This window comes from Leuresthes tenuis, unplaced genomic scaffold, assembly GCF_036924035.1.
Source record: "Leuresthes tenuis unplaced genomic scaffold, fLeuTen1.0.hap1 SCAF_11, whole genome shotgun sequence".
In the NCBI taxonomy this organism is placed as follows: Eukaryota; Metazoa; Chordata; class Actinopteri; order Atheriniformes; family Atherinopsidae; genus Leuresthes; species Leuresthes tenuis.
This window is the reverse complement of record NW_027325365.1, coordinates 22,038,432-22,062,716: the sequence shown is the minus strand read 5'-3', so window position 1 is coordinate 22,062,716 and position 24,285 is coordinate 22,038,432. Positions and strand designations below refer to the sequence as shown.

The 24,285-nt window shown below is 42.0% G+C and overlaps 4 protein-coding genes across 5 annotated transcripts; 2 read left to right on the top strand and 2 right to left on the bottom strand.

The window, feature by feature from the left end:
• Positions 1 to 788: 788 nt before the first annotated feature.
• psmd10 (proteasome 26S subunit, non-ATPase 10) lies at positions 789 to 4,853 on the bottom strand. Its single transcript, XM_072396079.1, has 5 exons — positions 4,625 to 4,853; positions 4,443 to 4,541; positions 4,118 to 4,264; positions 2,340 to 2,506; positions 789 to 2,176 (listed from the first exon to the last, which is right to left on the bottom strand). Exons 1-5 carry the CDS (start codon positions 4,736 to 4,738, stop codon positions 2,023 to 2,025), a joined length of 681 nt encoding a protein of 226 aa, XP_072252180.1. The 5' UTR covers positions 4,739 to 4,853; the 3' UTR covers positions 789 to 2,022.
• Positions 4,854 to 5,083: 230 nt separating this feature from the next.
• On the top strand, positions 5,084 to 7,093 carry nxt2 (nuclear transport factor 2-like export factor 2). Its single transcript, XM_072396477.1, has 4 exons — positions 5,084 to 5,232; positions 5,413 to 5,499; positions 6,549 to 6,693; positions 6,801 to 7,093. Exons 1-4 carry the CDS (start codon positions 5,218 to 5,220, stop codon positions 6,983 to 6,985), a joined length of 432 nt encoding a protein of 143 aa, XP_072252578.1. The 5' UTR covers positions 5,084 to 5,217; the 3' UTR covers positions 6,986 to 7,093.
• A 1,873-nt stretch (positions 7,094 to 8,966) lies between these two features.
• acsl4a (acyl-CoA synthetase long chain family member 4a) lies at positions 8,967 to 17,568 on the bottom strand. 2 transcript variants are annotated; one of them, XM_072396078.1, is made up of 15 exons: positions 17,483 to 17,568; positions 15,089 to 15,622; positions 14,828 to 15,005; positions 14,636 to 14,745; positions 14,103 to 14,241; positions 13,863 to 14,013; positions 13,480 to 13,603; positions 13,245 to 13,316; positions 12,953 to 13,092; positions 12,671 to 12,843; positions 12,188 to 12,262; positions 11,898 to 12,086; positions 11,642 to 11,756; positions 10,808 to 10,965; positions 8,967 to 10,637 (listed from the first exon to the last, which is right to left on the bottom strand). In XM_072396078.1, exons 2-15 carry the CDS (start codon positions 15,443 to 15,445, stop codon positions 10,480 to 10,482), a joined length of 2,139 nt encoding a protein of 712 aa, XP_072252179.1. In that variant the 5' UTR covers positions 15,446 to 15,622; positions 17,483 to 17,568; the 3' UTR covers positions 8,967 to 10,479. The 2 variants fall into 2 exon arrangements, with proteins under 2 accessions (XP_072252179.1, XP_072252178.1); XM_072396077.1 differs by having other exon boundaries at positions 17,428 to 17,513.
• Positions 17,569 to 19,625: 2,057 nt separating this feature from the next.
• On the top strand, positions 19,626 to 23,347 carry eif4ebp3l (eukaryotic translation initiation factor 4E binding protein 3, like). Its single transcript, XM_072396076.1, has 3 exons — positions 19,626 to 20,038; positions 21,705 to 21,881; positions 22,734 to 23,347. Exons 1-3 carry the CDS (start codon positions 19,906 to 19,908, stop codon positions 22,760 to 22,762), a joined length of 339 nt encoding a protein of 112 aa, XP_072252177.1. The 5' UTR covers positions 19,626 to 19,905; the 3' UTR covers positions 22,763 to 23,347.
• Positions 23,348 to 24,285: the final 938 nt, after the last annotated feature.

Below are 24,285 nucleotides of genomic sequence, written 5' to 3'. Positions count from 1 at the left end.
GTTTAAGTGGGGGCTTCCCAAGTTCAACATTTTTCAACTTTCACTTTTCTACTATTTATCGATGCAAATGTATATAAAGAAATGAAAGGAGATACTAAATATTTTAACACTGCCCATTCTCCAGAACACTGTTTTAAAGCACCAGAGTGGGACCAGTGTGAGGTTTGTCAGCAGAGATCCAGACAGGGTCAGTCCTGCCAGCAGCATTAACTCTTCATTTTGATGGCTGTTTGACAAAAGAAATATACTGCATTGTTATGGTGCTTTCAGAACACCAAGAAGAAGAAACCAAATTGTAACGCATATGCAAAGAAACCTTTTTGAAACACTAAAGAATGAAGTAAAAGCCCATGAATGCTCGTATCTGGCTCTTGAAATAGATAAAAAAAATCAAATGTCAAAGTGAAAGCAGAGACAGATCCTTATCAACTAAGCAAAATCCACAAGCCACAAAGTGGAAACTGAACAGGGATGATTAAAAAAAAAAGAAAACCAAAGAAAAACAGAAGTTATTGTCAGAGATGCTTTTCCTCTTACAAGTAAATCATTCAGTTAAACACTTTTGGGAGGAGACAGGTCATATCCGGCTGCCTAATATGTACCGATAAGCCACAACACGAGGAGCAATGAATGACTTAAAGAAACACACAAATACTTTCAGTAAAATACTTCATTGAGCATATTGAAGTGAATCAAACTGAATTTCAAACAGATATTTGTACTTGTTTTTTTTTTTACTACAATGTTGAATGCAATTGATAAACTAATGTTGATCCATGGCAAATATTTTTTTACAAAGGAAATTTCAGAGGCGAAGCACCCTTTTTAAAGATGTATTCATTCCCCCATATTTAGTAGTTACTTTCTTTTTTAAAAAAGAGCAGATCAACAAGAAGCCGTCTTGTCACGAGTTTACACCGACAAGAGTCATTCATTGTGGAAGGACTACATCTGTGGGAAGAAAAAAAAAAAAGAAAGCATTTTCACATGAAAAATCTCATGCACATTGCTATATTTTAGATCAGCAAATAGTTTTCAAGGATACATTGGGTCATACTGATGATAAGGAATGTGATAGCTGACTCTATAAGAGATGTTTTTTTAAAAAAAAATTTTTTTAAACTGTAGCTGGATGTCATTTGCACGGCAAAGGAAAATCTAAGCCGTGTTGCCTAACAAGTTCGTTGGTTACTTTGGTTACAATATGGGTCCAAGCATAGAACCCTGTGGAATCCCATTATCAACTTTGGAGTGAGCTTAAACATAATAACATAATGAAAGACTGTAAATTACTAGACAAGTAGAACTTAGACCTTAATTGTGCAGTTGGTATCTCCATCCAATATATACCGGTCTGTATTCATTGTGGCATTAAAATGACAGACTGCACACGGTGGTGTCAGATGTCCCTGAAGTTCAAAATAGGTGAGATTGCTGTAGCGCAGGCAATAAAGCAGTCCTTTCAATTCAAAGGTTGCTGGTTTTATCCACTCGTATCTTTTGGCTGCTCTGTGTTCCTCATTTGTAAGTCGCCTTTGATGAAAGCATCCGATAAATTAACGTCATGTGGAGAACACGGGCATTAGTTACTAGGTTATGCTAAGAAGAACATTACAAAATGATCAACTTATTACATAGTGCGACTAATGCTTTATTCATTACATCCAAATCATTTAAGCGCATTTGTTAACAACAATTTTATTTCAAACATACTTCAACAACACATATTTTCATTTAGTAATTTCCATACTTCAAACCTCATAGAAAATAAGACGTGCTGCTGGAATGACTGTCATTTAATCAGAACTATCTGTACAGCTGAAAGCCCCCTCTTTGGAGATGAGGAGGACGAAGCACGGTCCAACCGTTCTCCTGGACACGGTCGCATATTCCACCTATAGCCCATCTTAATGCATCACAACAGACTGCTCAAGGAGGACTGAGTGGGTGATAATTCTCACAATGTGACTTTGCAGTGGTGTGGATTTGGGCCAGAACTTGACCGACGAGTCAGGTGAAGCATCATCCCTCCACGATCCGACGAAGTAGGCCTCCTAGTCCCCCTTTGGCTATCTGGATGGGCGTCTTCTCCTCCTTGTTCTCGATATAAATGCTGGCCCCGTGTTCCACCAGCAGCTTGGCTGCTTCCACACGCTCCTCATCACATGCAAGATGGCTGGAAAAGAAGAAAAAAACTGAACCCATGCATAATGCCAAATATAAACAAATACTGTACAGGGTTAGGCATAAAAATCCGAGCGATGCCAGATTCAACTCAAATATCCCAAACCAAAACGAAGAAAATAGTTTTCTTCCAAATCAAACTGTGTCACACATACAGAGCTGTGTTGCCCTGCGAGTCTTGGATGTTCGTAGAGGCACTCTGCTTGAGAAGCAGCTGGATGAGGCGGTAGTTGCCCTTGGCGGAGGCTCTGTGAAGAGGAGTGGATTCCAACTTGTCGGTAGCATTGGGGTCTGCGCCATTTTCCAGCAACAGCAAAGCAATCTACAAGGTGGGAAAAAAAAAGAGCTTTGCTCAAAAACCCATTACCAGTTTCAAATCGGACAATTTCCCGTTTACATGAAATGCATGAGCCAAAACGTTCTTTTCGGTTTCTGAAAGGCACGAGACACTTCTCGCTTTCTCGTAAAAGTCTGAACCACACATATGAAGTGAGACCAGGACTTGGCATGAGAGTTCCTGAAACTAGTGGAAAAACTGGTGTAATGGCGATTGAAACTTGAAACTCGTTTGTGTCCAAAGTGTACAGACACTCAATCCATCAGACATATCGGTTCTTTATGTAACCACCTATTGGTGACACTGAGAACGTTTGCAGACCCCTTACACACAGGTATAACCGCTAAACAAATCAAATAAAAGGCCTGATTCATTGACCTAATGTTAAATATTGTTTTACTGAGCTCCGATATCACGACCTCTTCAGCTTGTCGCCCCCTTCCCCCATTTCTGGACACCAAGCGCCTGAAACCATAATGGACAAACGTGCCTGCAGCGATGTTATAGTATTTGGTTTTGCAACTAAATCTACTATATTATTGTTAGTAGCATAAACTAATTTGGTCAAACATGAGAGCTTAAGCCTGTTGAAACAATCGGTCACTAATGGTTTGAAGTCTGGAAATATAAGACTCCTCTCAGATGACGTTTGGCTTTGTATTGATAATATTGATAACTGAGGTAGTAACACATTATGTTTCTTTACCTCATGCACTCTTAACAAATGAGCCAAAAAAATACATGTTGCTGTCTGACATATCCAGACTACAATAAACTTTTAGTAAAAAAAAAAAAACAAACAAACAAAAAAACAGCCATACCCAGAAAAACTCAGTAATCAGAGCTTCTTCAACCACATTAAAACCATTTTAAAGGTTCTTTTGACAATCGTTGTCAGTTTTCTTGACTTCCACATACTCCGTTTCCCCTGAAACTGCTGGGAGCGATCCTCAGAGTAGCTGACGTCACACTTTGAAACCCAGAATTTAAACATTCGGGACGCCTCCAAGACATTTCTCTTTGCTCGAACTCTGTGGGTTTTTTTCTAATACAGGTTACTGGAAAAAAAGTTCTCACATTTATGTAAAGTATTTGCATTCGGCTAAAACGGATGGGATCAGGCACGTGTGCAATATTTGCGACTGGCCAAAAAGTGCAAACTGATTTTTAGTAATGCAGAAAAATATATATGAGATCAGGGGTGACTGAATTGAATTGACTTCTTCATGGGGCCTGCCGAATCTTTATGAGCTTCCCATCAAAAATATGTAGCTCTCAAAGGGGTCATCTTTGTTTAAATTTTTTCCAAATCAGTCTTCCGAGAGCTTCTCTCAGACCAGAAAGACCGGAATTAAGAACGAGCTCTGTGTTGAATGCTCACAATCTGAATGACATCTCTTATATCAATAAATAACTGAACAGGTTAAGAACGTCCCTGAGCATGATGCATCACCAAAAGAGCTTCTGCTGATTCACTAGTGAATCAGTAATCTAGTCACTGCACTTCTGTCAGATCCACTGTACGGAATCAAAAGTACAAGTGTGGTCAAATGTCATGTGGCATCAGCAAGTATTATTGCAACCCAGAGGCGTTACCTCATATCGGTCTTTGGAGGCGGCATAGTGCAGAGGGGTGCATCCATTTTGATTCACTGAATTCAACTGAGCTCCTTTGGATATCAGAGATCTCACTATGTCTTCTCTACCCGCAGATGCAGCAATGTGCAGAGGAGTCCACGAGGCCTGGGGGAGTAACACAGCACGTCTGACGTCAGCAACACGCCGAATTAACATGTAACACATCAAATTAAAGGTAGCATGTCACCTTAGAAGGCAGACAGTGGGGCACCATTGATGATATAGCCCAGCATTTCAATTTTACAAGGACGAGATTGAATAATCTAACAAAGAGTAGACTCACATCATCTTGCAGGTTCACTTCAACTCCCAAATCGAGCAGAAACTCCACAATATTGGTGTGGCCGGCAGAACAAGCCCAGTGCAGAGCGGTTCTACGGTCCTGAAATCAGAGATTGGTTCCGGTACTGGCAAGCTGACAAAGAAAATAAAAACTGCTGGCTTGGCTGGGTCTTGGGTTCTTACCTGGTCCGTTTTGCAGGCAAGCGTTTTATCTGATAAAATGCACTGCCTTAATTTGTCAAACTGGCCGGTGTATGCTAAATTACACACCTCCACATTCGACACAGAGCCGTCCATTGTTGGATGTAAATAAATTTAAGTCCAAACTTGAAGAAACCCGATGGGAACACCGGAGTTGTTGCGTTTGAAACACAGGAGCAATGACTCAGGAAATTATGAGCGCCACATCCGCGTGGGCAAAGAGTCTCTCTTCAAATTAAAATAAAAGCGTAGCTCTTGCGAGTCATAGACGCGGCATTTCTCTGTACATTTTCTCCGAGTATCTAACAGGCACGATTTGCATATTTTGCCTTTCTTTCACTGTTAAACTACATGAGAAAAAAACGCTTATTCCGACTTCACTGCGTTTGAAGGACAGCGCTAATATTTTATTTTCGTAGGTTTAGGCAGTGCTCACCGGAAGTAAAACAAGTTCCAAGATGGCGGCGTTGTTTGCTAAATGAATAAGAAAAAGAAGCGCAGTTCGAGTTTATATTTCTGACTTCTCACCGCTATTTGTGACACTCTGTATTGTTTTGATTCACGAATTTGTCGACATGGCAGTCACGCTAGTAAGTTGGCGACCCACTGTACATTATTCGTAAATGTATCGCTTTCGTCTTCCCTTCAACCAGTAAAGCTTGCTGGTTTACCAACATGCGCTCTTTACAAGGAGTTACGTACATCGTGCATTTATTGATCGACTTGGATAATGGTAATGGTCAGGATATAATTGTTTTTTGTCACTCTAGGATTTCAGGACTCACGCCGACCAGTCATGCAGATATTCAGAAGAATTTGTCAACATTTACTACGACTGCATGGACAAGAAAAGGAGGGTAAGTTTCCTTCTTTTAAGTGCTTACGTCAAACACCAGTACTCCAGATGTTCTAAATGGACCTTATTAGTAAATAGGGGCTTTATTGAGTACTTTCGTATATTTTTGGCGGATGAATTGCAGTTAAACATGTATCTGTTGGAATTGACAGTGTTGTTGCTGTTGCATAGTTTACTCACCAGAGAGCAGTGGCACTTTACACACATCTTGGTCACAGCTCAGTTATAAGCACTTTTAAGGCCTCGCTGGTTATAATCAGGATGCTGCAAGTGTTAAAAACTGCGAGTTGATGGATTATCAATCACAGCGTCTTAGAAGAATCCCTCTTTTTTTAAGTTCTACAGCACGATTTTGGTTCAAATACGTTTTGTTTAAATTAATCAGTGTCAAGAAATGTTTCTTTAAAAAAAGCACACAAACTCTGAAGGAGACCCTGAAAGACGCCGCAGAGCACAGTGATGCAGACGTTAGATCTTCGATCGATTCTTTAAAATGGCCACCTTTGGCTTTGACCAGAGCTCTGCCAGCTGATCACGTTGGCTGCAGATTTGTTAAGGTACCTCTACAATCTCTTCCCGTGTGGTTTGAGGAAATTCCCGGAGCAGCTGCGAACATGCTGGCCGCATGAGTCCAGGCCCCCTGATCAAACTCATTCCAAACATATTCTTTAGGTTAGAGGTCAGGGGCCTGAGTTGGCTGCGGCTCGACTCGGAGCACGCGGCCCACTTTCTTCTCCTCTTTCAAAGCTGTCATTTATGTGCAGCTTTGAGTTGTGCTTTCAACAAAGGGTGTCTAAAGGTACAGCACGGCACCCCGAGATGGAGTGATTTTTCACCCACTAATCACACACTCTGAGCTGATAAACGAAAGATCATCTGTCCATTAAACTTGTCTCCGATCACCTTCACTCCAGTCTAGATAAATCTAGGCCCACTGAAGTCTTATTTATTCACTCGAGGTGTATTCATTTAATTTATTTATTGATTTCTTTTGCTGGAGGTTGTATACTATTGCTCTTGTCTGATATTGTTAAATATCTCGTGTCTCAGAACTTGACCCGGCTCTACCTGGACAAGGCAACCTTGGTGTGGAATGGGAATGCAGTTTCCGGACAGGACGCTCTGGGCGAGTTTTTCGAGTCGCTTCCTTCGAGCGAGTTCCAGGTTCAAACGCTGGATTGTCAGCCCGTTCACGGTCAGTGGCGCAGCCTCTAACTTAAAAACACTGTCAGGGTCTTGTTGGGGATTAGTAGAGAGGTGCGACGTTCCTCTTGTGAAAGTGTGATCTTTCTCCGCTCACAGAACAAGCGACGCAAGGTCAGACTACTCTGCTCGTGGTGACTGGTGGGATAGTCAAGTTTGAAGGAAACAAACAGCGCTTCTTCAACCAGAACTTTCTTCTAACAGCTCAAGCTTCGCCCAACAACGACCAGCCTGTCTGGAAGATTGCGAGCGACTGTTTCCGATTTCAGGACTGGAACAACTGAGGCTCCTTTTGTCTCAGGTTCAACAGCGAATACCTTGAAAATCAACCTTGTAATTGTTTTTTTTTTTTTTTTTTATTCTATTTCTCTATTTTCTTTTTCAGAAAATAAAAAATATCTAAACAGGTTCTGTCCATTCACCTTTACTGACTCTAAACAGCCGGTGCTTCCCCACACATTGGTCACGTCTTCAGTAAACAGCAGTGACTCAGTGCCACTTTAACACCACGTAACCCCGGCTCATCACACTTCCCCCTCTTGTTTACAGGGGACCTCCGGATGTTTCCGAACACAAGTGGTTCTGGGCCTTCTCATGTTTTTCTTCCAGCAGTGGTGGTTGATCTTAATTTAAACAGTCAAAGGAAACCTTTCAGAACTGCTCTGGCTTTTTGTTCAGTCTTGTGAAGTCGTCTTTTTGTGGTATGCTTGGATAATGTCAGTATTTTTCACTGGCCCAGCAGCCGTCACAGTGGGTCTGATCACAGTCTCCTCTGCTTCCGCCTGCTTGGTCTCCGTAGAATACACGGAGGAGAGAACTAACCGATATGGCAGTGATTAAGCTAATAAAATTCACAATTATGCATTAGATTAAGATGCTGGGGAGGAATAAAAGTAGCCATGCCTCCTTAAGTGCTGACAAAATTGAGCGTAGACGTATCTCACTACAGTTCCACCTGGTGTTGGTCTTGATTGAACAGCATCTGGGTGGATGAGTAGCCAATCTGGTAGCCATATGTGACACAAGGGATTTCAGCTGTCATTTCTAGAACATGAGCCAGGAAAGTACAGACTGTGTGGGTCAGCAAAAATACATCGAGAGAAAAACGTGTTTTCAGTCACTGAGCATCTTTGAGTGTAGCTCTTTGGTTCAGTATTTGAAACAAACACAAGTCTTTTTGTGTGATCCACCATTTACCCGATGATACCTCCAGATTTCTGGCATGGAAGGGGTTATTTAGCTGGGTTGCTGTGGGCGATGGTGACTCTTTCGGCTCTTTCCCAGTGGAGCCACTGGTGTAAATCACCACAGCCAAACCAGAGGGCTCAGGCTCTGCTATCCCATCTCCGCTGAGGAGCAAACAAAACGGTCATTGTCTTGTACTGTATGGTTCAACGTTGAATTTGAATGAAAAGCACACCCACTATGAGTCAGAAATAAACACTATTCCTATTAATACCAGGCCTGCAGGCTTATAGTCTTATAGTCGTATAGGGAAGCCTTCTGTTTTTATGTTTTATTTTCTTTCAGTCTACGCAGATCCCACATTTCAGTTAAAAAAGACCTGGTGTCTGCTGTGATGTTAGTATCACAACAGGATGCCTAAATGCCCGATTTCCTTTTAGAAATGAAGGAATTACAGTCATTGGCGTAATCTTCACAAAAGGCTGTCGATTAACCTGTTAGCTTAACAGACACAGAGCTGTGAAAAGTCTTATTCCTCTGAAATAATTAGAGGGATCCTAGATCCAGCAAAGACCTGACGCAGGACCTGAGGGATGCATCTGAACCTTCAGCTGATCCTCCTCCTGTTCACTGAAGCCGGAAGCTCAGAAATGCCCTCTGTGATATTATACGATAAGGGCACCAGTCGGGTACTTTGGTCATGCTAAATTAATGCTCAAACTCTCCATTGCTCCCCGTGAACAAAAGAAATCACCAGTAATGTGGCATAAATCCAGTCGCATTATACATTAAATAAACTTATTCCAAATTAGGTAGATTTCAATGATATAAAACGGTTTCAGACTGATGTATTTGCTCAGCAGAAGTCTATCCACATAGAAATTTTTCAGTCAAACCAATTATCAGATGCATTTACACAATAATAACTCTAATCCCCATCCATTTAAAGTGAACTATTAATAAATAGTATTCTAAGAAATCTTTCCACGCTAACGCTAACAGGATTTCATAACACAACCTGCACTATTTCCTCATATGGTCCCAAGTGTGTGTATAAAAGAGGAAAAAAATACCACAATATCTATGAAAAGTTGTTTATTTCTGAAATGTTGAACAAGGCGTGTGGCCACAATGATGGAAGTGATCAAGTCAGATAGGTTCACCAAACATCTGGAAAGTGGCTGTCATTGTCTTGAAGATCTAACGATGAAAAAACTCCAACAACATTCTTGGAAAAATACATAGAAAACACTCCTATGACACTAAAATGAACACATTACAGTTCAGATCCTTTTTTTTGACAGTAAAAATTGTACAGGAATCTGTTAACTGAGGTAAAAATACACACAGTATTACAGTAAGCCAGTTACTAAGAAGCATTTTAAGTAGTTTAAGCTGCTCCGTCTTTAATAAATAAGGTGCCCACAAGTATTTGACACCATCGTTTCTACACTGTACAAGCAGTTTCCTATCTTAATGCATTTAACTTAACTTCCTGAGTCTTTTTTGTCTCAACATTTTGGTCTTCCTCTCTGAATGAATCAACACAACAACAAGTACATAAATAAAACATTAGTCCCCTCCCCCCCAAAGAAATGGGAAAAACAGACATGATCGTTAAATTTCCTTTAACCAACGATCCAGGTCTGCGTATCTCTAAGTGGGCATATTTCTTTTTATATCTCATGTAAACTCAACATGGCAGTTTAGCCACTTATGTAACAAACTCATAACCCATTTATTTTTAATCTGGTTGGCTCCACTCCACAAGTACTGCAGACTGAAGGCACAGTAACATCAGTACTCCCAACGTCATACGAGAGCGTAACAAACTTCCTTAATGACCTATGTGAACACTTTCAGCTGAAATTACCACAAAGAACCAGCTACAAATGGACGACAGTGGTAAATCTATTAGCTACTAACCGTTTGCCTGCAGATTTGAGTGAATGGCAGTTGAGTGCTGTGGAGGCTTCAGACACTTCTAGTGAAATAAGACATACCACTTCTGTGCATCTCTCAGACAATCAAAGCTTCGACACACATGGAGAAAAAGCAGCACACATGGATCAACAGCTACAGCTATCTACAGCGTCAGCTTTTGCCAAAAAGATATTTTCATTTGAAGGCCCGTGGCACACAAACAGCCGACGGCTGGATACCAGGGTGTGGATTTACTAGCTTGGAAAACTGGAACACTCTTGAGAGCTCGTGTTTCATTTGCTCTGGAAGAACGTTTCCTCTCACTCGAGGAAATTTCACAACGCTCAGTCTAATATGGGGCAGGTTTGATACGCGACTGTACGGAGGAGTGCCGTCCGGGCACTTTGATAAACGACCAAGATGGCTGCTGCAGATGTGGAACAGCGTTTTGACTGGACGGTATATTCTCACTACACCCAGCGGTGCCATTTTTTTCCGTTGCGTGTTTTGCTGCTCTGACCGGTCGTAGGTCTACCCCTTGGAAATCTAAAAGGGACTAAAGTTCCAGACTAGTTCTCATTTGTGCATTCATCTGGTGAAGCCAGGCTAATTATTTACAGATCCAAACAGTGGTTATGGTTGTAACAGAAACGGCAGGGGAAAAGGCAGTCTATTTTCTCCCGTACATTCTCTCGATGTGGTGGAGATAGTGGTTCTTCAGCTCTTTCCTCTTCAGCTTGAATGCATCTGTGACGAGCCCCGTCTCGGGGGTCCACGGCTCTGGACTCAGATGTACCTTCACCGGAATCTCGAATCGCTGGAGTTTAACTGTGTTGAGGAAAAGCAGAACAGAAGGAGAGAGCGGTGATAAAGAACAACCTCCCTCTTCATGATTCATTTGGTTTAATCTTAAGAAACCCTCAAGTTAAAAACAAATTGGCACAAACCACACAGCATATAACATACAGCCGTATGACAGCATCACGGTGGACTCTTACTGTTAGAGGCGACGTCCTTGATTTCCCCGAGAACCACTTTTTCCATGTCAGGGTGAGTGCACAACTCCTCCCATGTTCCCATGATGCCTCGCTGCTTGGCCAGTTCCGTCAGCCTTTTCTGGTTGGGAACCACAAAGCTGATCACATAGTTCTGGTCACTGCGAGAACGAAGATAAGAAACAAAGTTAATGGAAATGGGTTTTTTTTTAGTTTTTTTTAGGCATTTCAAGCTCACTGCAGCGGAAACATTTAGAACAGGTCAAACAGTCGGTGACTCATTCATTTTCTCATTCGGACTAATTGTACTTTAAATAAGGTCCCATCCTTTAATGTATCCAAAGTTTAAACACAGGATGAATTATTCAGTTCTAGGAACCGACAACCAACCAAACAAACAAAAGAAGCATCATTTATTTATAAATTCCAGCATTTGATATGCGATATGAGGTTCCAATTTGCAGTCATTTTAACAGACTAAGTGAAGCACATCCCTGCCGGCTAAAAAGCTACGGCCGAGGTCACGGTGTAATTTCATTCCACATTTACAGTCGGGGTGTGTCGCCTCCATCTGCCGCAGAGGCTTTGCATATGCAAACCGAAAAACATCGATCGCACACGCTGTCCGTCTTACACTGTGGTTGTAAAGCGAGTCGTTGTTAACAGAAACCCAAACAAACTTCCCTTCTTGTTTGCTGTGAAAACAGCCGGCAGGAACGTCATCAAGCTGCAGTCATTTGAGGCCATTTTCTTGAGCTCATCTTCTCTTACATTTCCTCATGAAACCCAACTCTATATTTCCCTTGTTGTGGAATCTGATTCGTATGCAGCTCTCACCTGTTTGCGTATGCACAGATGTTGTCGATAAGGGAGCAGTTTTTCAGAACAGATTCCACTTTACCCAGTGACACGTACTCCCCAGCCTGCAGCTTCACCAGGTCTTTCTTGCGGTCTAAATGAGAGAATAAAAACACATTCGCAGAGCTCGATTAGAAAGTCGAACGCACAGTACGTCGGTGCAGAAACTTAACGATGTACGTTTTACAAACACTTTGGAGCCCCGACTGAAACCGGCTTTAAGAGTTACACGCACCTACTATTTGTAGACAGCCATCTGGGTAAAACTCTCCTATATCTCCGGTGCAGAACCATCGCTGACCCTTTTCATCCACAAAGAAGTCCTGGTCGTTGCTTTCGTGCCTATAGTAACCCATCGTTACATTGGGTCCACCAATCAGGATCTCCCCCCTTGGATTGGGCTGGTCTTTGCTGGTGTAGCCACCTGAGAGGTACATGGAGCGATCACATCACAACGCATAATTACGCTGCAGTCGACACATATTTTCCATTCTGCAGCATGTGCAAACACGCTTTGCGGCCTACCTTCAGCCCAGTCCCGGAGTCTGATCTCACAGCAAATCAGAGGAGCGCCGACGCGGCCTGTGCTGATGTCGGCAACTGTAATGAGACGAGTTTGTCATTTTCTTTGTTGTATCGAATCTGTCATTCTGCAAACAGGGCGTGACGACCGTCTTCTGTTATCGGTATTTCATAGATGTATTTCAGCATGTTAAAACCGACACACCCAGGGAGGGTTTGATTTGAACAAAGCGCATCCAGTAATCTTTTGTAAGACTGTGAAACCTGGAGGTGGAAGTGTTTTATCCAGTAGATAAAACTATCACATTATCATCTTTTTCAAAAGTTTAGAGACCTGTAGTGGTACACTTGTATACTTATTTTACAATATTTGATGTATTCAGTCCTGTGTACTCGTATGATGCTTCTGCAGAACACTGGGACACTGCGCTGTCGCATCATTCGACTCACAAGTAACATCTACATTAAAAAAATATCGCCATGTACCTTCTGTGATGGTGCCGGCTCCACAGGTTTCAGTGAGACCGTAGCCCTGGCCCACCGGGCAACAGAAACACACATTCATGAACCGCTGAGTGGCCGAGGACAGCGGAGCTCCACCCGACAAGATCATCCTCAGCCGCCCACCCAGCAGTTTCTTCACTTTCTGGAACAACAAGCTGCAAAAACAGATTTCGGTCCGTTTGATTTCCAGCTTAAATGAACGACACCATTACATGTTTGGAGGAAGAAAAAAAAAAGAAGAAAAAAAACATGACGCGCTCTTACGCATTGCAGAGTGGGGCGTCGTAGCCCCTCTTGACCTGCTCCAGTTTATATTTGTAGCCCAGAGTAAACAGCGTTCTCTGGATGTAACTCATTTCCTGCACTTTGCTCATTACGTTCTTATTGATTCGATCCATAATTTCCTTTTTAAGAGAGACAAAAATAGAAAGAATTCATTTGATTATGCATTTGGAGGGAAAAAATGGGAGAGTGACAATGAGCATTAAAACTAGAAAGGAGAACAGTCGTAATATAAAAAAAAAAGAAGTAAACAGATGTAAGGCAGGACTCTTACCGGCACAGCTGCCATCAAGGTGGGTCTGAGCACACTGCAGTCTCCTTTACTTCCCTTCTTTATCTTAGTGGACTAAAGAGAACAGGACCAAAAGAAAACTGATTAAACATAGATTCAATTATAATAAAACAACTGTAATGCTGGGGAGGGGTATTAGCTGTTGCACCTATTTAGAGGGCTAAGAAATAAAGCACCCAGAGAGAGAAGCCTCACATAACCTGGTGCTGCTTATTACCTGATCCGACAGTGTCTGAGGGGACGAGTAGCCGATGCGGCAGCCATATGTGACACAAGAGATTTCAGCTGTCATTTCCAGAACATGAGCCAGGGGCAGATAGGCTATGTAAGTGTCTTTAGGCCTGCAGAACAGCCACAGAAGGAAAACGTTAAGGCCAACAGTTTCCACACGCTTTCTGTTCCTCTTTCCAGTGTTTACACAGGGCATCCCTGAACACAGTTACTTAACTCAGCGTTTGAAATACCTCAAACACGTACCAGCCACCTCCTTTCACCTTGATAAAACTGGCTCGCAGACAATATTCTAGAATTTGCCCAAATGTACGGTTATCTCCCTGAGAGTGTGTATTTTCGCAGCACTCCTCTGAAGGTCAAACTCACCCGAGCCCAGGGATGCGTTCACACTGGCCCGTCATTCCTGCGATAAGGTTACTGTGGACTATCATGACTCCTTTGGGTATTCCCGTAGAGCCACTTGTGTACATCACCACAGCCAGATCGGAGGGCTCGGGCTTCACAAAAGGCTTTTCCACTGCAGGACAAACAAAATAATCATTGTCGTGTGCCGCGTTGTGAGAGGTGCATTGGACAGAAAACATGCAGGAGGTCAGAAATACACACAGTTCTCCGGCAGCGCGCCCAGCTCTCGCACAGCCTGCATGCTGTGGATGGAAAGTCCTGCTGGGTAGCCTTCTGTGTTGACTTTCTTCTGGTCCACGAAGATCACGTGCTTCAATTTGAAGATCTGTGGCAGCACTCTCTGCAAAGAAAAAGCAGACGATGCTAGTTTCACAACAGGATGCTGAGATACAGAACTTTCCTTTTATGAATTTTGAATAGTCCAGTTTTTAAGAGTCCATATTCACCGGCTTCATCAGTTTATGGTAAAACATATACTCTGCTCTTATTAGAACTGTACTAATCTGTCAATGAGAGTCACAGTAACAAGGGACTGTTACAGTGTTCAGGTTGTATAAACACTCTAAATAACATGCGTTGGCTATATCGGTTCCTCTTCATTTATATCTCACCGTTTAATTTCCATGACAAGGAGCAATGATCAATATTAAGACCCTCAGTATATTTCTTTATAAATATCTAGCCCGCCATCTTGAGAAGAGCTGCTCTGAAGGCGCACTTTAAGATGGACTTACTTTCAGTTTAGTCTCGAGCAGCTCCGAGCTGGTTATCAGATGCGTAACTCCAGTCTCGTTCAGTCCGTATGCAATTGCCTCCTCTCCCAGTGTGGCATAGAAAGTCACCACTGCAAAGAAGAAAAGACCTCCGTTTAAGAACCAAAGGACCAAAAGCAGATACCATATTCGTACTTTGTGTTATTTACTTACAGGGGAAATTGCACCTGAAGCAGGCCTGGGCAGCGATCATCCACTCTGCTCTGGTTTCACAGAAGATCGCAATGGTGCTTTTGGGCTGCTGCCCCAGCGCTGCCAACCCACTGCCAAACGCATCTACTATCGCGTCCAGTTCATCGTAAGACAACCATCTATACTCCCCCAGGATTAGCTAACAGGAAAAAAATGGTCAGCTGCAGCATCTTTAACGAAGCATTTCTCATAAAATAAAAAGCAAAGTATAGATTTCCTTACCTTTTTAAATACTTTCCCGTTGGGCTGAGTCTCGTTCTCTTCGCTCAGCACGTCTCGAGTGCCGAGACAAGGAGCTTGCCCAAAGCGCTGCACAGCATGCCTGAACAGCTTATCCAGGGTGTCCTTGCCTGGGAAGTCTTCTGTGGCCAGAGAATCAAAGTGGTCCACAGAACGGTATGGTCCCTCTGCGCAGCCTGAAGTGGAGCGGGCCTTTACTCGCTTGGACAGAGACTTTCTTTGGCCAGCTCCCGTGATGTAGTACCACGGGAGGAAGGAGAGGATGGAGTACAGCCATATCAGAAGATGGATAGGAAAGAGAAGGATGGACTGGATGGTGGAGTTTGACTGGACACCCATAATGTTCTCTGAAAGGGCACCGAGCAACAGGAGTGGTCTTGACTAGTGCGGCGATTCTAAAAATATTCGAGGAGCGCAGATAGAAGTTGCGTTGGTTTGGATGAGAAAAAGCCCTCGCACGCAGCAATTCTGGGTTCCCACAGCTGCTGTATGAAAATATCTGGTCCACTGCTCCAGCTAAAGATGACACATTAAAGGGTACAACGTCAGGAAAAAAAAAACTTTAAGCATCAGTCACTTCAGCTGTCTCAAAAAGAGAAGCTGTCCAAGTTTGAGTGAAGCCGGAGTCACATGAAAAAAAAAAAAAAAAAACAGAACTCTGAAAGCAACGACTTGTAAACCAAAGAAGTCAAAAGACACATTTAAAGGATAACGATAACTTGGTCTTAAACCAAAGACGATGCACTGTTCTGGTAATAACTACACACAGTACTATAAGACACTTACCTCCCTCCTGCCCCGGCCTAAGCAGCCTGTTTGACTGTATGTCAAACCCTCTAAGAGAATGTCATCCAACAGTGAAACTCCCTTCCCTTTTATTCAAACACCGGTCTGCCTTTCCACAATTAAAAAAAAAGGGCAGGTTATTCCAAGGATGAAGCACTGTTGAGTCATGGCCAACTTTGACTATCCAATGACTACAGCCGTGTGACTAATGATGAGAAAGGTAGAGCTGCTGACAGCCAATGGCTAAAGTCTTGAGGCTCACCCCACTGGTGGTCAGCGAAAGGCTACTTCAGGGCGAGCTCAGTCTTAATGACCTCAGAGGAGGTGGAGGAGTTAAAACCGGACAAAAGCATGTTGGACTTCTGAATGGCTGTCAACTTCTACTGAGAATACCAGTTCAGTGACACTAGCAGCTGAACACAAGAATGGGAAAACAAAGACACTGTAATATGGAGCCTACAGCTGTCTGCTATCATTTGGAAGTGGTTGCCAGGTTAGAAAATGAAAAAAGAAAAAAAAAACCAAAAAAAAAAAAAACCACTAGCACTGCTAACAGTGGCATGTATTTACTTGGATACTTTAAACAATTAAGATGTACTTAAATTTATTTTATTTCTTAAAAAAAGTCAAATGATTTAACTGAAACTGCTCATCTGGAGTGTATTTCTCAACAAACTGTGATTCACGCGTCAGTGAATTATATTTGAATCATCAATGTACGTCAAAGCGCCTGCGTAACCGTCAGGAAAAAATAATTAAATTAAACAAAAGGTCTGGCTTTACTGACGAACACAAGCGACGTTTTAATGTAATAATGTTTGCGTTGGCTTTTTGTTCAATGTAACGGACGCTTAAAATAGAAGACGAGTTCCAAATAATAACGCACCTGTGGAGCCAGTGTCCACATCCCTCAGAAACAAGGGTTTGTTATTGGGAAGCTCGTGTCTTTAACAGGGAATTCAAACGACTTCGTTCGTAAAACACGCGGGCTTCAAGGGAAATGTGCAAGCGGACCCGTCTTTTAATCAAGATATCGCGCTGTGATAGCTCGATAAGCTAATGTGCCGGATTATTATAAATAACATGCACACGTGAACGAACCATTTCCGTGGCTTTATCAAGAACTCGTTTTCACAAAGAAACACGTAAAAACGCCTTTATTTTATGAGACGAAAACACCCAAGTTAGGTACGGGCAGTGATTTAACGCGCAACACGTCACGTTTCGAGCCCCGCTAAAGCTGTAATTTCAACGAAGGCCGCGGAATATTCATGTCCTAGAAGAAGAAAAATACGAGGACCTGTGGGAAAAAGGCCAAAGTCTACAGCGGGTGCTCTAACAAAGGGCGAAGAGCGGGATGTCAGACGAAAGGATGACAAAAGCCGCACGCTGCTAGCACAGCTCGTACCATTGAGCAACCGGCAGCAAGTTGATTAACGTTAGCAGCAGATCTGTGTCTTAAACCTGTTAACTGTTGCCAACACAAATTAACCCGAACATAAATCTATAAACAGATAAGGCACTAATAAGATTACAGTTTGAGCTGGAGAGTGATAGCCTGTTTATCTGGCAGGCTCGTCGGGATCTTACCTTCAGCGGCTGAAAAACCCGGTCAGTCGTGTCTCGAACCAGAAATGACCGAAAGTTACCTTTTGCGTGGGACCCAGAAACCCGGAACTCTACGTCATCTGATTCCATATTTCTCGACCAATGAGAGGCGAAAACGGAATTGTCCTCGTTTCCCCCTTTCTCTTGCGTCCGCGAGATGATACATATAACAGGATGTTAGTGACGCCTCTGTCAGATGCCATCGAGTTTGTTGTTTCATGGTTGTTTGTGTATTTTTATGCTGCTTATATCATTAAATGTTTGAAAGCTTTAATTTAAGAATAAAAAAATATCGCAGCCCTTGTGATGTGGCCACACTTGCTGTTAATCCCCCTATTTGTTCACGATAGGCCTAATTTCCTGCTAAGACCAATGATTTGTGTCTGATAAGGTATTAGTAATGTCCTTATAGTGTTCAAAGTATCTCAGTGTATCTCAGTGTATACATGCAAACTTTTCTTGTCGGTATTTGGGTTTAATTTATCTGACGGAAAAGAGATGTTATTTCACTGAGAAGACGACGCACTGATGTGTAAACTGTAAACTTCAGCACTGCTGAATAACTGCGTGGCAACACACCACAAACAAACGGATAACACTCTTTCACTCTTGCAAACACAGGGATTAACTGTACTTTGAAGGAAGACATGCGTCATAAGCACATATTTTCAGTTTATCGCAAGTTTACGCACACACGTCAATGCATTGAGATGAAATATGATTGTGTTAGACTAAGTTATTTAAAAATAAATAATGTTATCGCACTAAATATATTGATTTTCTATGCAATCATAGCAATATGGTCCTCGGGTTTGTTTAAGTCAATGTCGCCCTCAGGTGGTTGAAACGGTGTACTACTTTATTGGAAGATGGGAGGTTAAGAAAGACTTGAGTGTGAATATTATACTCTTCTTTTCATTTGTCCGTTGTTTATGACTCTGAGAATAAACACATGTTCAAATAAAACTGACCAAAGTCTGTGGACGAGAATATGCTTCTAAAGCAGTCAGATTTCCACCTGTCTTTTAACCTTCATGTGGGCCTACGGACAATGTGTACACAAACAATATTAGGTGTGTCCATTCCACGCTGCTTTGAACACAACAAAGTGTTCATACCGAAAGGTTCACATGGCAAAAGGAGAAGGACTAAATAAAACAAATACAAAAAAAAAGAAAAAAGGAAAACATCAGAAATAAGATATAATTTAATCTAACAGACGGTAAAATATCAGTCGAATGAGAAGTTTGGATTGCCCTCGTGTTGCAACAGTTCCAGATGAAAATGTGCTAAATTTAGTTTGGTTTCTCCCTCCATTGTAGACAAATGTGTAGGAAAACGTGCAATGTCCCACAGATAGATAAATAAAAAAAACCTCTTCACAAAAAAGCATTTCTGTATCATGACGTTGAATTACTTGCCTAGTTTATATACATATATATCTATACGGTATTTATGTATATATGCTATCTTAATATATCATCTGATATTACCATCAAAGAAGTAAAACATGAAAATAAATATTAGATGTTCTTAACAGTGAGGACTCTCGTTGTTCTAATGGAACAAAAAGCTGTAAAAGAATACAGAATTTAATTTTCACATTTATAGAAAAAATAGGACCTCAACAATGTTTTATTTTGTGCTGCTGTAATAGATCAAAATCAACAGTGATGAGCGCAGCGTGAGAAACGTGCGCCCCAAGTTCCAACCATTGATGCAACAGGGAGCAGTATTATCAAGTGACAGACGTGAAGAGGAGATGCGTTTGTTTTCAGAACCAGAGCAGCCCTGAATACAATTTTTTTTTGTCAACTCCTGGTTTGGCTTCGCGTTGAGGCTGTTTTCATAAACAGCCATTTCACCACTTTTTCGAGTCGTTTTATGACACATAATGCATAGATCTACAAATAATAAAGAGGAAAACCAAGGAGCACCGTCGTATTTTCTTATGTATTCAGTAAAATATACCCATTTACTTGGATGCCCTCGCCATTATTGTCATCGTTGCGTTTGCTGTCACGCCGTTGTTATCGCCGCCCCAGCGGGCTGTCTTTCACAGGAAAACGTTCGCGTCTCATAACTGTTGCCCCCACGTGTCACAGCGCTGCTGCACAAAAACATCACGGGTGGCCGTTGCAGCTGCTTGTGTTCAGACAGCAGCACATGGTAGCATTTGAAAGCAGTTTGTGGCAACGGACACCATCAGACTTCAAATTCCGTGCTTGTTTTGACTCTGGACTTTGAAGCTTAAATTGCTTAAATTTGACTTTGGTAACTGCTAGCTTCGAACTTTGAAGCATTTTGTCCGTGTGCAAGGCTGTGAGGAGGCGTGCTGCGAATTAGAGGACTTTTAAAATCCACTCGTCTCTCACTCCACTTGTAGCAGCCACGTCAAAGCGAAAATGTCGACTGGCACCAAACAAGTGAAAAGCTGCCCAATCCCTACCAAGGTCCTTACTCTGAAGGACTGGTCTCAGCTGCCAGACTGTTACAGTCAGACACCCGGAGGGACTCTCTTCTCCACCACGCCTGGAGGTAAGAAAATGGAAATATTTGGACTACCCTGGTTTCCCTTCAGATATGTTTTTTTCTTTTCTTTGAATATATTCTAAACCTATATATGTTTTTGTTTTTTCATAAAATCACGAAAAAATAGGTGAAAGTTTTTACTGACTGGGTTGTGTCTACGTGCAAACACTCACAGCCCAATGATAAGCTCTCGCGATAAGTTACAAAAAAGTACAAACTTTCCAATATACACGTGCATAAAGGTATGGAATGCTGTTGGTTTGCCTTATCAATATAATGAAATCGTTCATAACGCCGTGCAAACAACACGATACATCTGGATAAAGGCCCATTTCCTCATTGCACAGTTACTGTTGTCTTTCTGCCCTCATTGTTGTCAACATGTGTTCCGTGAACGCGTCCTCGATCATACGTTGTTTTTACGGAAGTACATCAACAATCGGTGTGAACTGTTTACACCAGTGTTTACTTTTTGAAATGGCAAATTGTCATATTTGAACAATTAAGTACTTGCACAGCAGTTGTCCCATATTTTTCTTGATCAATGTACTTCAATTCTGACATGACAAAAACAGACTTTACCCACATATTGAAGTCTTAATGCTCCATGCAAACATTGTCTGGAGACAACAGGACCCGTTAAACCCGTGACTCGGAGAGGGTGTATGTGTCTAAGCTGCCAGTACAGCGATGTGATTGGACAGCACATTGATGGTGGAGTTGGAGGCCGTCCTATCCTCTGCTCTGAGTTTGGGGAACAGTATAGAACATTCTGTTCAATATAAAAAGGACGGGGAGGAGGGTTAAATGTGTGGGGAGTATGATGTTTTACTGAACTGCAAAAATGGTAAACATGGTGTAGGGAATGGCAGTGCAGGGTGCTGACTGGGGTCAGAGTAAGTGTTGCTGGACTGACCCCTGCACTGTTGTTTTTTTTTCTTGCATAATTGTTTTGCACAGTAACCCTACCTAGCAATGCATCGATTGCCCCATATGTTGCATTCCAGCCCCCTTTACCCCGCCCCACTTCTTTCTCTGGTCTGCTTCCCCTTTGTTCAGGATGAACCGTTCCAAACGCTGTCATTACATAACATGTTTTTCCTTGGCGGACGGGCTGAACTGGTACTGTATGTAAAGGGTTCAAACTCCAGTGAGGTGTATTATGACCAACGGACCACTCCTAAGTTAGGTCCAGATGTAGCTTTTCACAACAAGTCATTTATGACACTGTTTTTGCTCAGCGTTGGCTTGAGACATGCCCGTGAGTTCTCAACTATGGCAAGCTGTAGGGTAGGGTATATAATGTCAATTTATGTGACTCTTTGGAGGTGGAAAAAGTCTTAAGCGTGCTGTCAGTGTCGAAGCATTCACCCAGTCACAGTAATCCTAAAGCCTCTCTCTTCAAATAGAATGTTTTGTGCTCTGATTTCCTAGAACTCCCTTCTTTGGCAGCCCTCTTCATTTTTCTCCTTAAATCCTCTCCAGTGGAGTATAATGAGGCTTAATTCCCCACCTCTCTTTGTAAAGGTGCTAGTGTACTAAATCCCAGTATTGTGGTCCGTTGATTATCTTCAGTCTACTTGTTTCACTTACTTTAAGGATGTGAGATTTGGCGGGTGTTTTACTCCAGGCCAAACGCCAAAGTTTCTATATTTTTCCCCATCAAACGCAGGCACCCGCATCATCTACGACAGGAAGTTTCTTCTGGATTGTCGAAACTCTCCCCTTGCCCGGACACCACCATGCTGTTTGCCTCAGATCCCTGGGGTGACGGTACCAGCCACGCACCCCATAGGGAAGCTGCAGGACCTCAAAGAGGAAGCAGAGGAGGAAGAGAAGGATATTGCAGGTAAATATTTATCTGTATAGTAGTTTTCTGAATTAACATTTGCAAACATTGATGAAGATCTGTGACACAACTTCATAAAAACAGGTGTTACTGGATTGAGTCTGGTTTGGTAACGTCACGCTGTCGAACGCCAAAAATAACGATGCCTGTCTCATATGCAAAGAGGACAACTTCAGAACTGTTGGCTTTTTTATTTTATTTTTGGCTCTGCTTCAACCAAGTTTCAACAAATCTGGCCTGCTAGTTTTTAGGTAATCTTGCTAACAAAACATCCGGCATCGATCACATACAACAAAAGGTTTTGTGCTTTTATTGACTCTTTATTTCACTGTGTCCTTGGAGGAGTCTGTCAGACGGTCCTTGCACTTGTGCCGTTTGTGTGTTTTTCGTCGTTTGGAGGTGACGACCCCTTGCATACGGCTGGGATTTTGGCATCTTATGAAACTGGGCTTAGTACTGAACAATAACTTTATAATTCACACTAAGTTGGTTTCTTCTATGAAATTTTATTTGTGAGCATAAATATGTCAGGATATTTAGCCAGTCTACAGCCGCAAGCTTATTTAGAGATTTAAAACAACTTTTTTACTTTTTAAAAATGTTTTTTAATATTGACTCGCCAATATATTTAGTCAACGGCATAAGAAAGGGTTTGAATGGTAACTAAAGCACCACAAGGGATGGAGTTGGACCGCAAGTCCGTTGGTAAATACAAAACATGTTGGCGATAGAGCCCCCGCCCCTCCCCCACACTGATAAGGATTGTAGGCTGTCCCTGTCCGTTAAGGTGTGGTTGTGCTTGGATTTTGTGACCTTACTAGCGTTTGCTTTTGTCTGTCCCTTTTTCAACAGATGACAGCCAGTTCGAGATGGACATCTGAGCTCCAGTACTACCTCCTGTGGAGAGTTTTTGGTTAAAACGCCTTAAAGGTCATTAATGACTGTAATGCATTAAATATAAAGCTTCTTTTCTCACTTTTTTTTTTTTTTTTGTGAGGAACCAGAATGAAAAGACAAGGAATTGTAGGGTGTTTTACACCCTATACATGCATATATATGTATATATATATATACATATATATGCAAGTGTCTGAGAGAATGAAATTTTATTGATTATATTACATTGGGTGGTTGCTCACTGACTTTGGAGCTACAACACGATCAAAAAAGAAAAACCCATTTTGATTTAACTTTTTTATCTTTTGTAAATAAGGAACTTGTACTATGTAGCCTTTTTTTTTTTTTTTTTTTTTTTAAGTTGGGGAAGATGATTACATTAAGAGATGTATAGAAGGGTTTTCAATGCATGCATCGGTTTTCCGTTGTTCTCCCCCCAAAAAGGAATGCTAACTTTCTTTGTGTACAGGCATATTGGGATCAGGGGCCTGAAAATGAAGCTCTTATTTTGTTTTGTATGATGGGAGTGAAGAGATGTGAACATTTCAAATAAAGGCTGTAAATTGCCATCAGTTGGGTGTGTTTATTCTTTTCCCCAGTTGGCTCATTGTGTCCTGTGCAGTGGCTGGGACAGTAACACCAGCTTCTACTAGTGATGTAATGTTGTTGACCCTTATCTTATCATGAAAATGTACTGTGTACTAAAGAGCTGAACTACATACCACTGGAATATCTAGTGTTAACGTCACACACTGAGCACATCCGAAGTGGGAACGGCGTCATTCCGCCAGTAAGCATCGACAAAAACTTCTCTTAAATGATGAAACGAGATTGTTTGAACAACTTCAAGTGTTTTTTTTGTTGTTTTTTTTTCCATGCAAAGCTTGATGGATTGTATTTTCACAAGTGTATAAAACACAAACCAGTGTTCAGTACAGCCAGCAGTAGGAACTGCGTTATGTGAGTGGTGTCTTGTATAATGGAAAGCATGCAGTCCCGGAAGCCAGCCTATATGTTAAGCAGTTGCGTTACCCGACCCGTGCATGAAATGGTCTCCTCATTTGTAAAGACTTCATCATGCAGTGACACAGCTGAACTGGGCGAACTTGGTGGCATTGGTGCCCAAACAATCACTTGTAATTTTGCGTTTCTATTGATGGGTGCAGTTCAAAGTTTTATATAATCCGATTTCCTTTATATTAACCCCAGTCACATTTTAGAAAAGACATGGCAAGTGCTCCACTTCTCTCTTATATGTAACGAGGAAATTTAAGAAGAATCTTTTGACTGCTCAGCCCCATAGACTGAATGCTGTGTATTCTACCTCTCGTTGTGCCTCTTGGCTTGTTCCATATCTGTGGATTATGGAGACTAACTGCAGGGGAAGAATGTGAGCAGCTGCAGCCCACAGGCCAGACATAGTGAGACCAAAATGCAGTGTGGGTGTGGAGAGCTAGTCTTTGACCAGTTATCTCGAATATGCAACTGTAGATTTAACTGTAGCGTA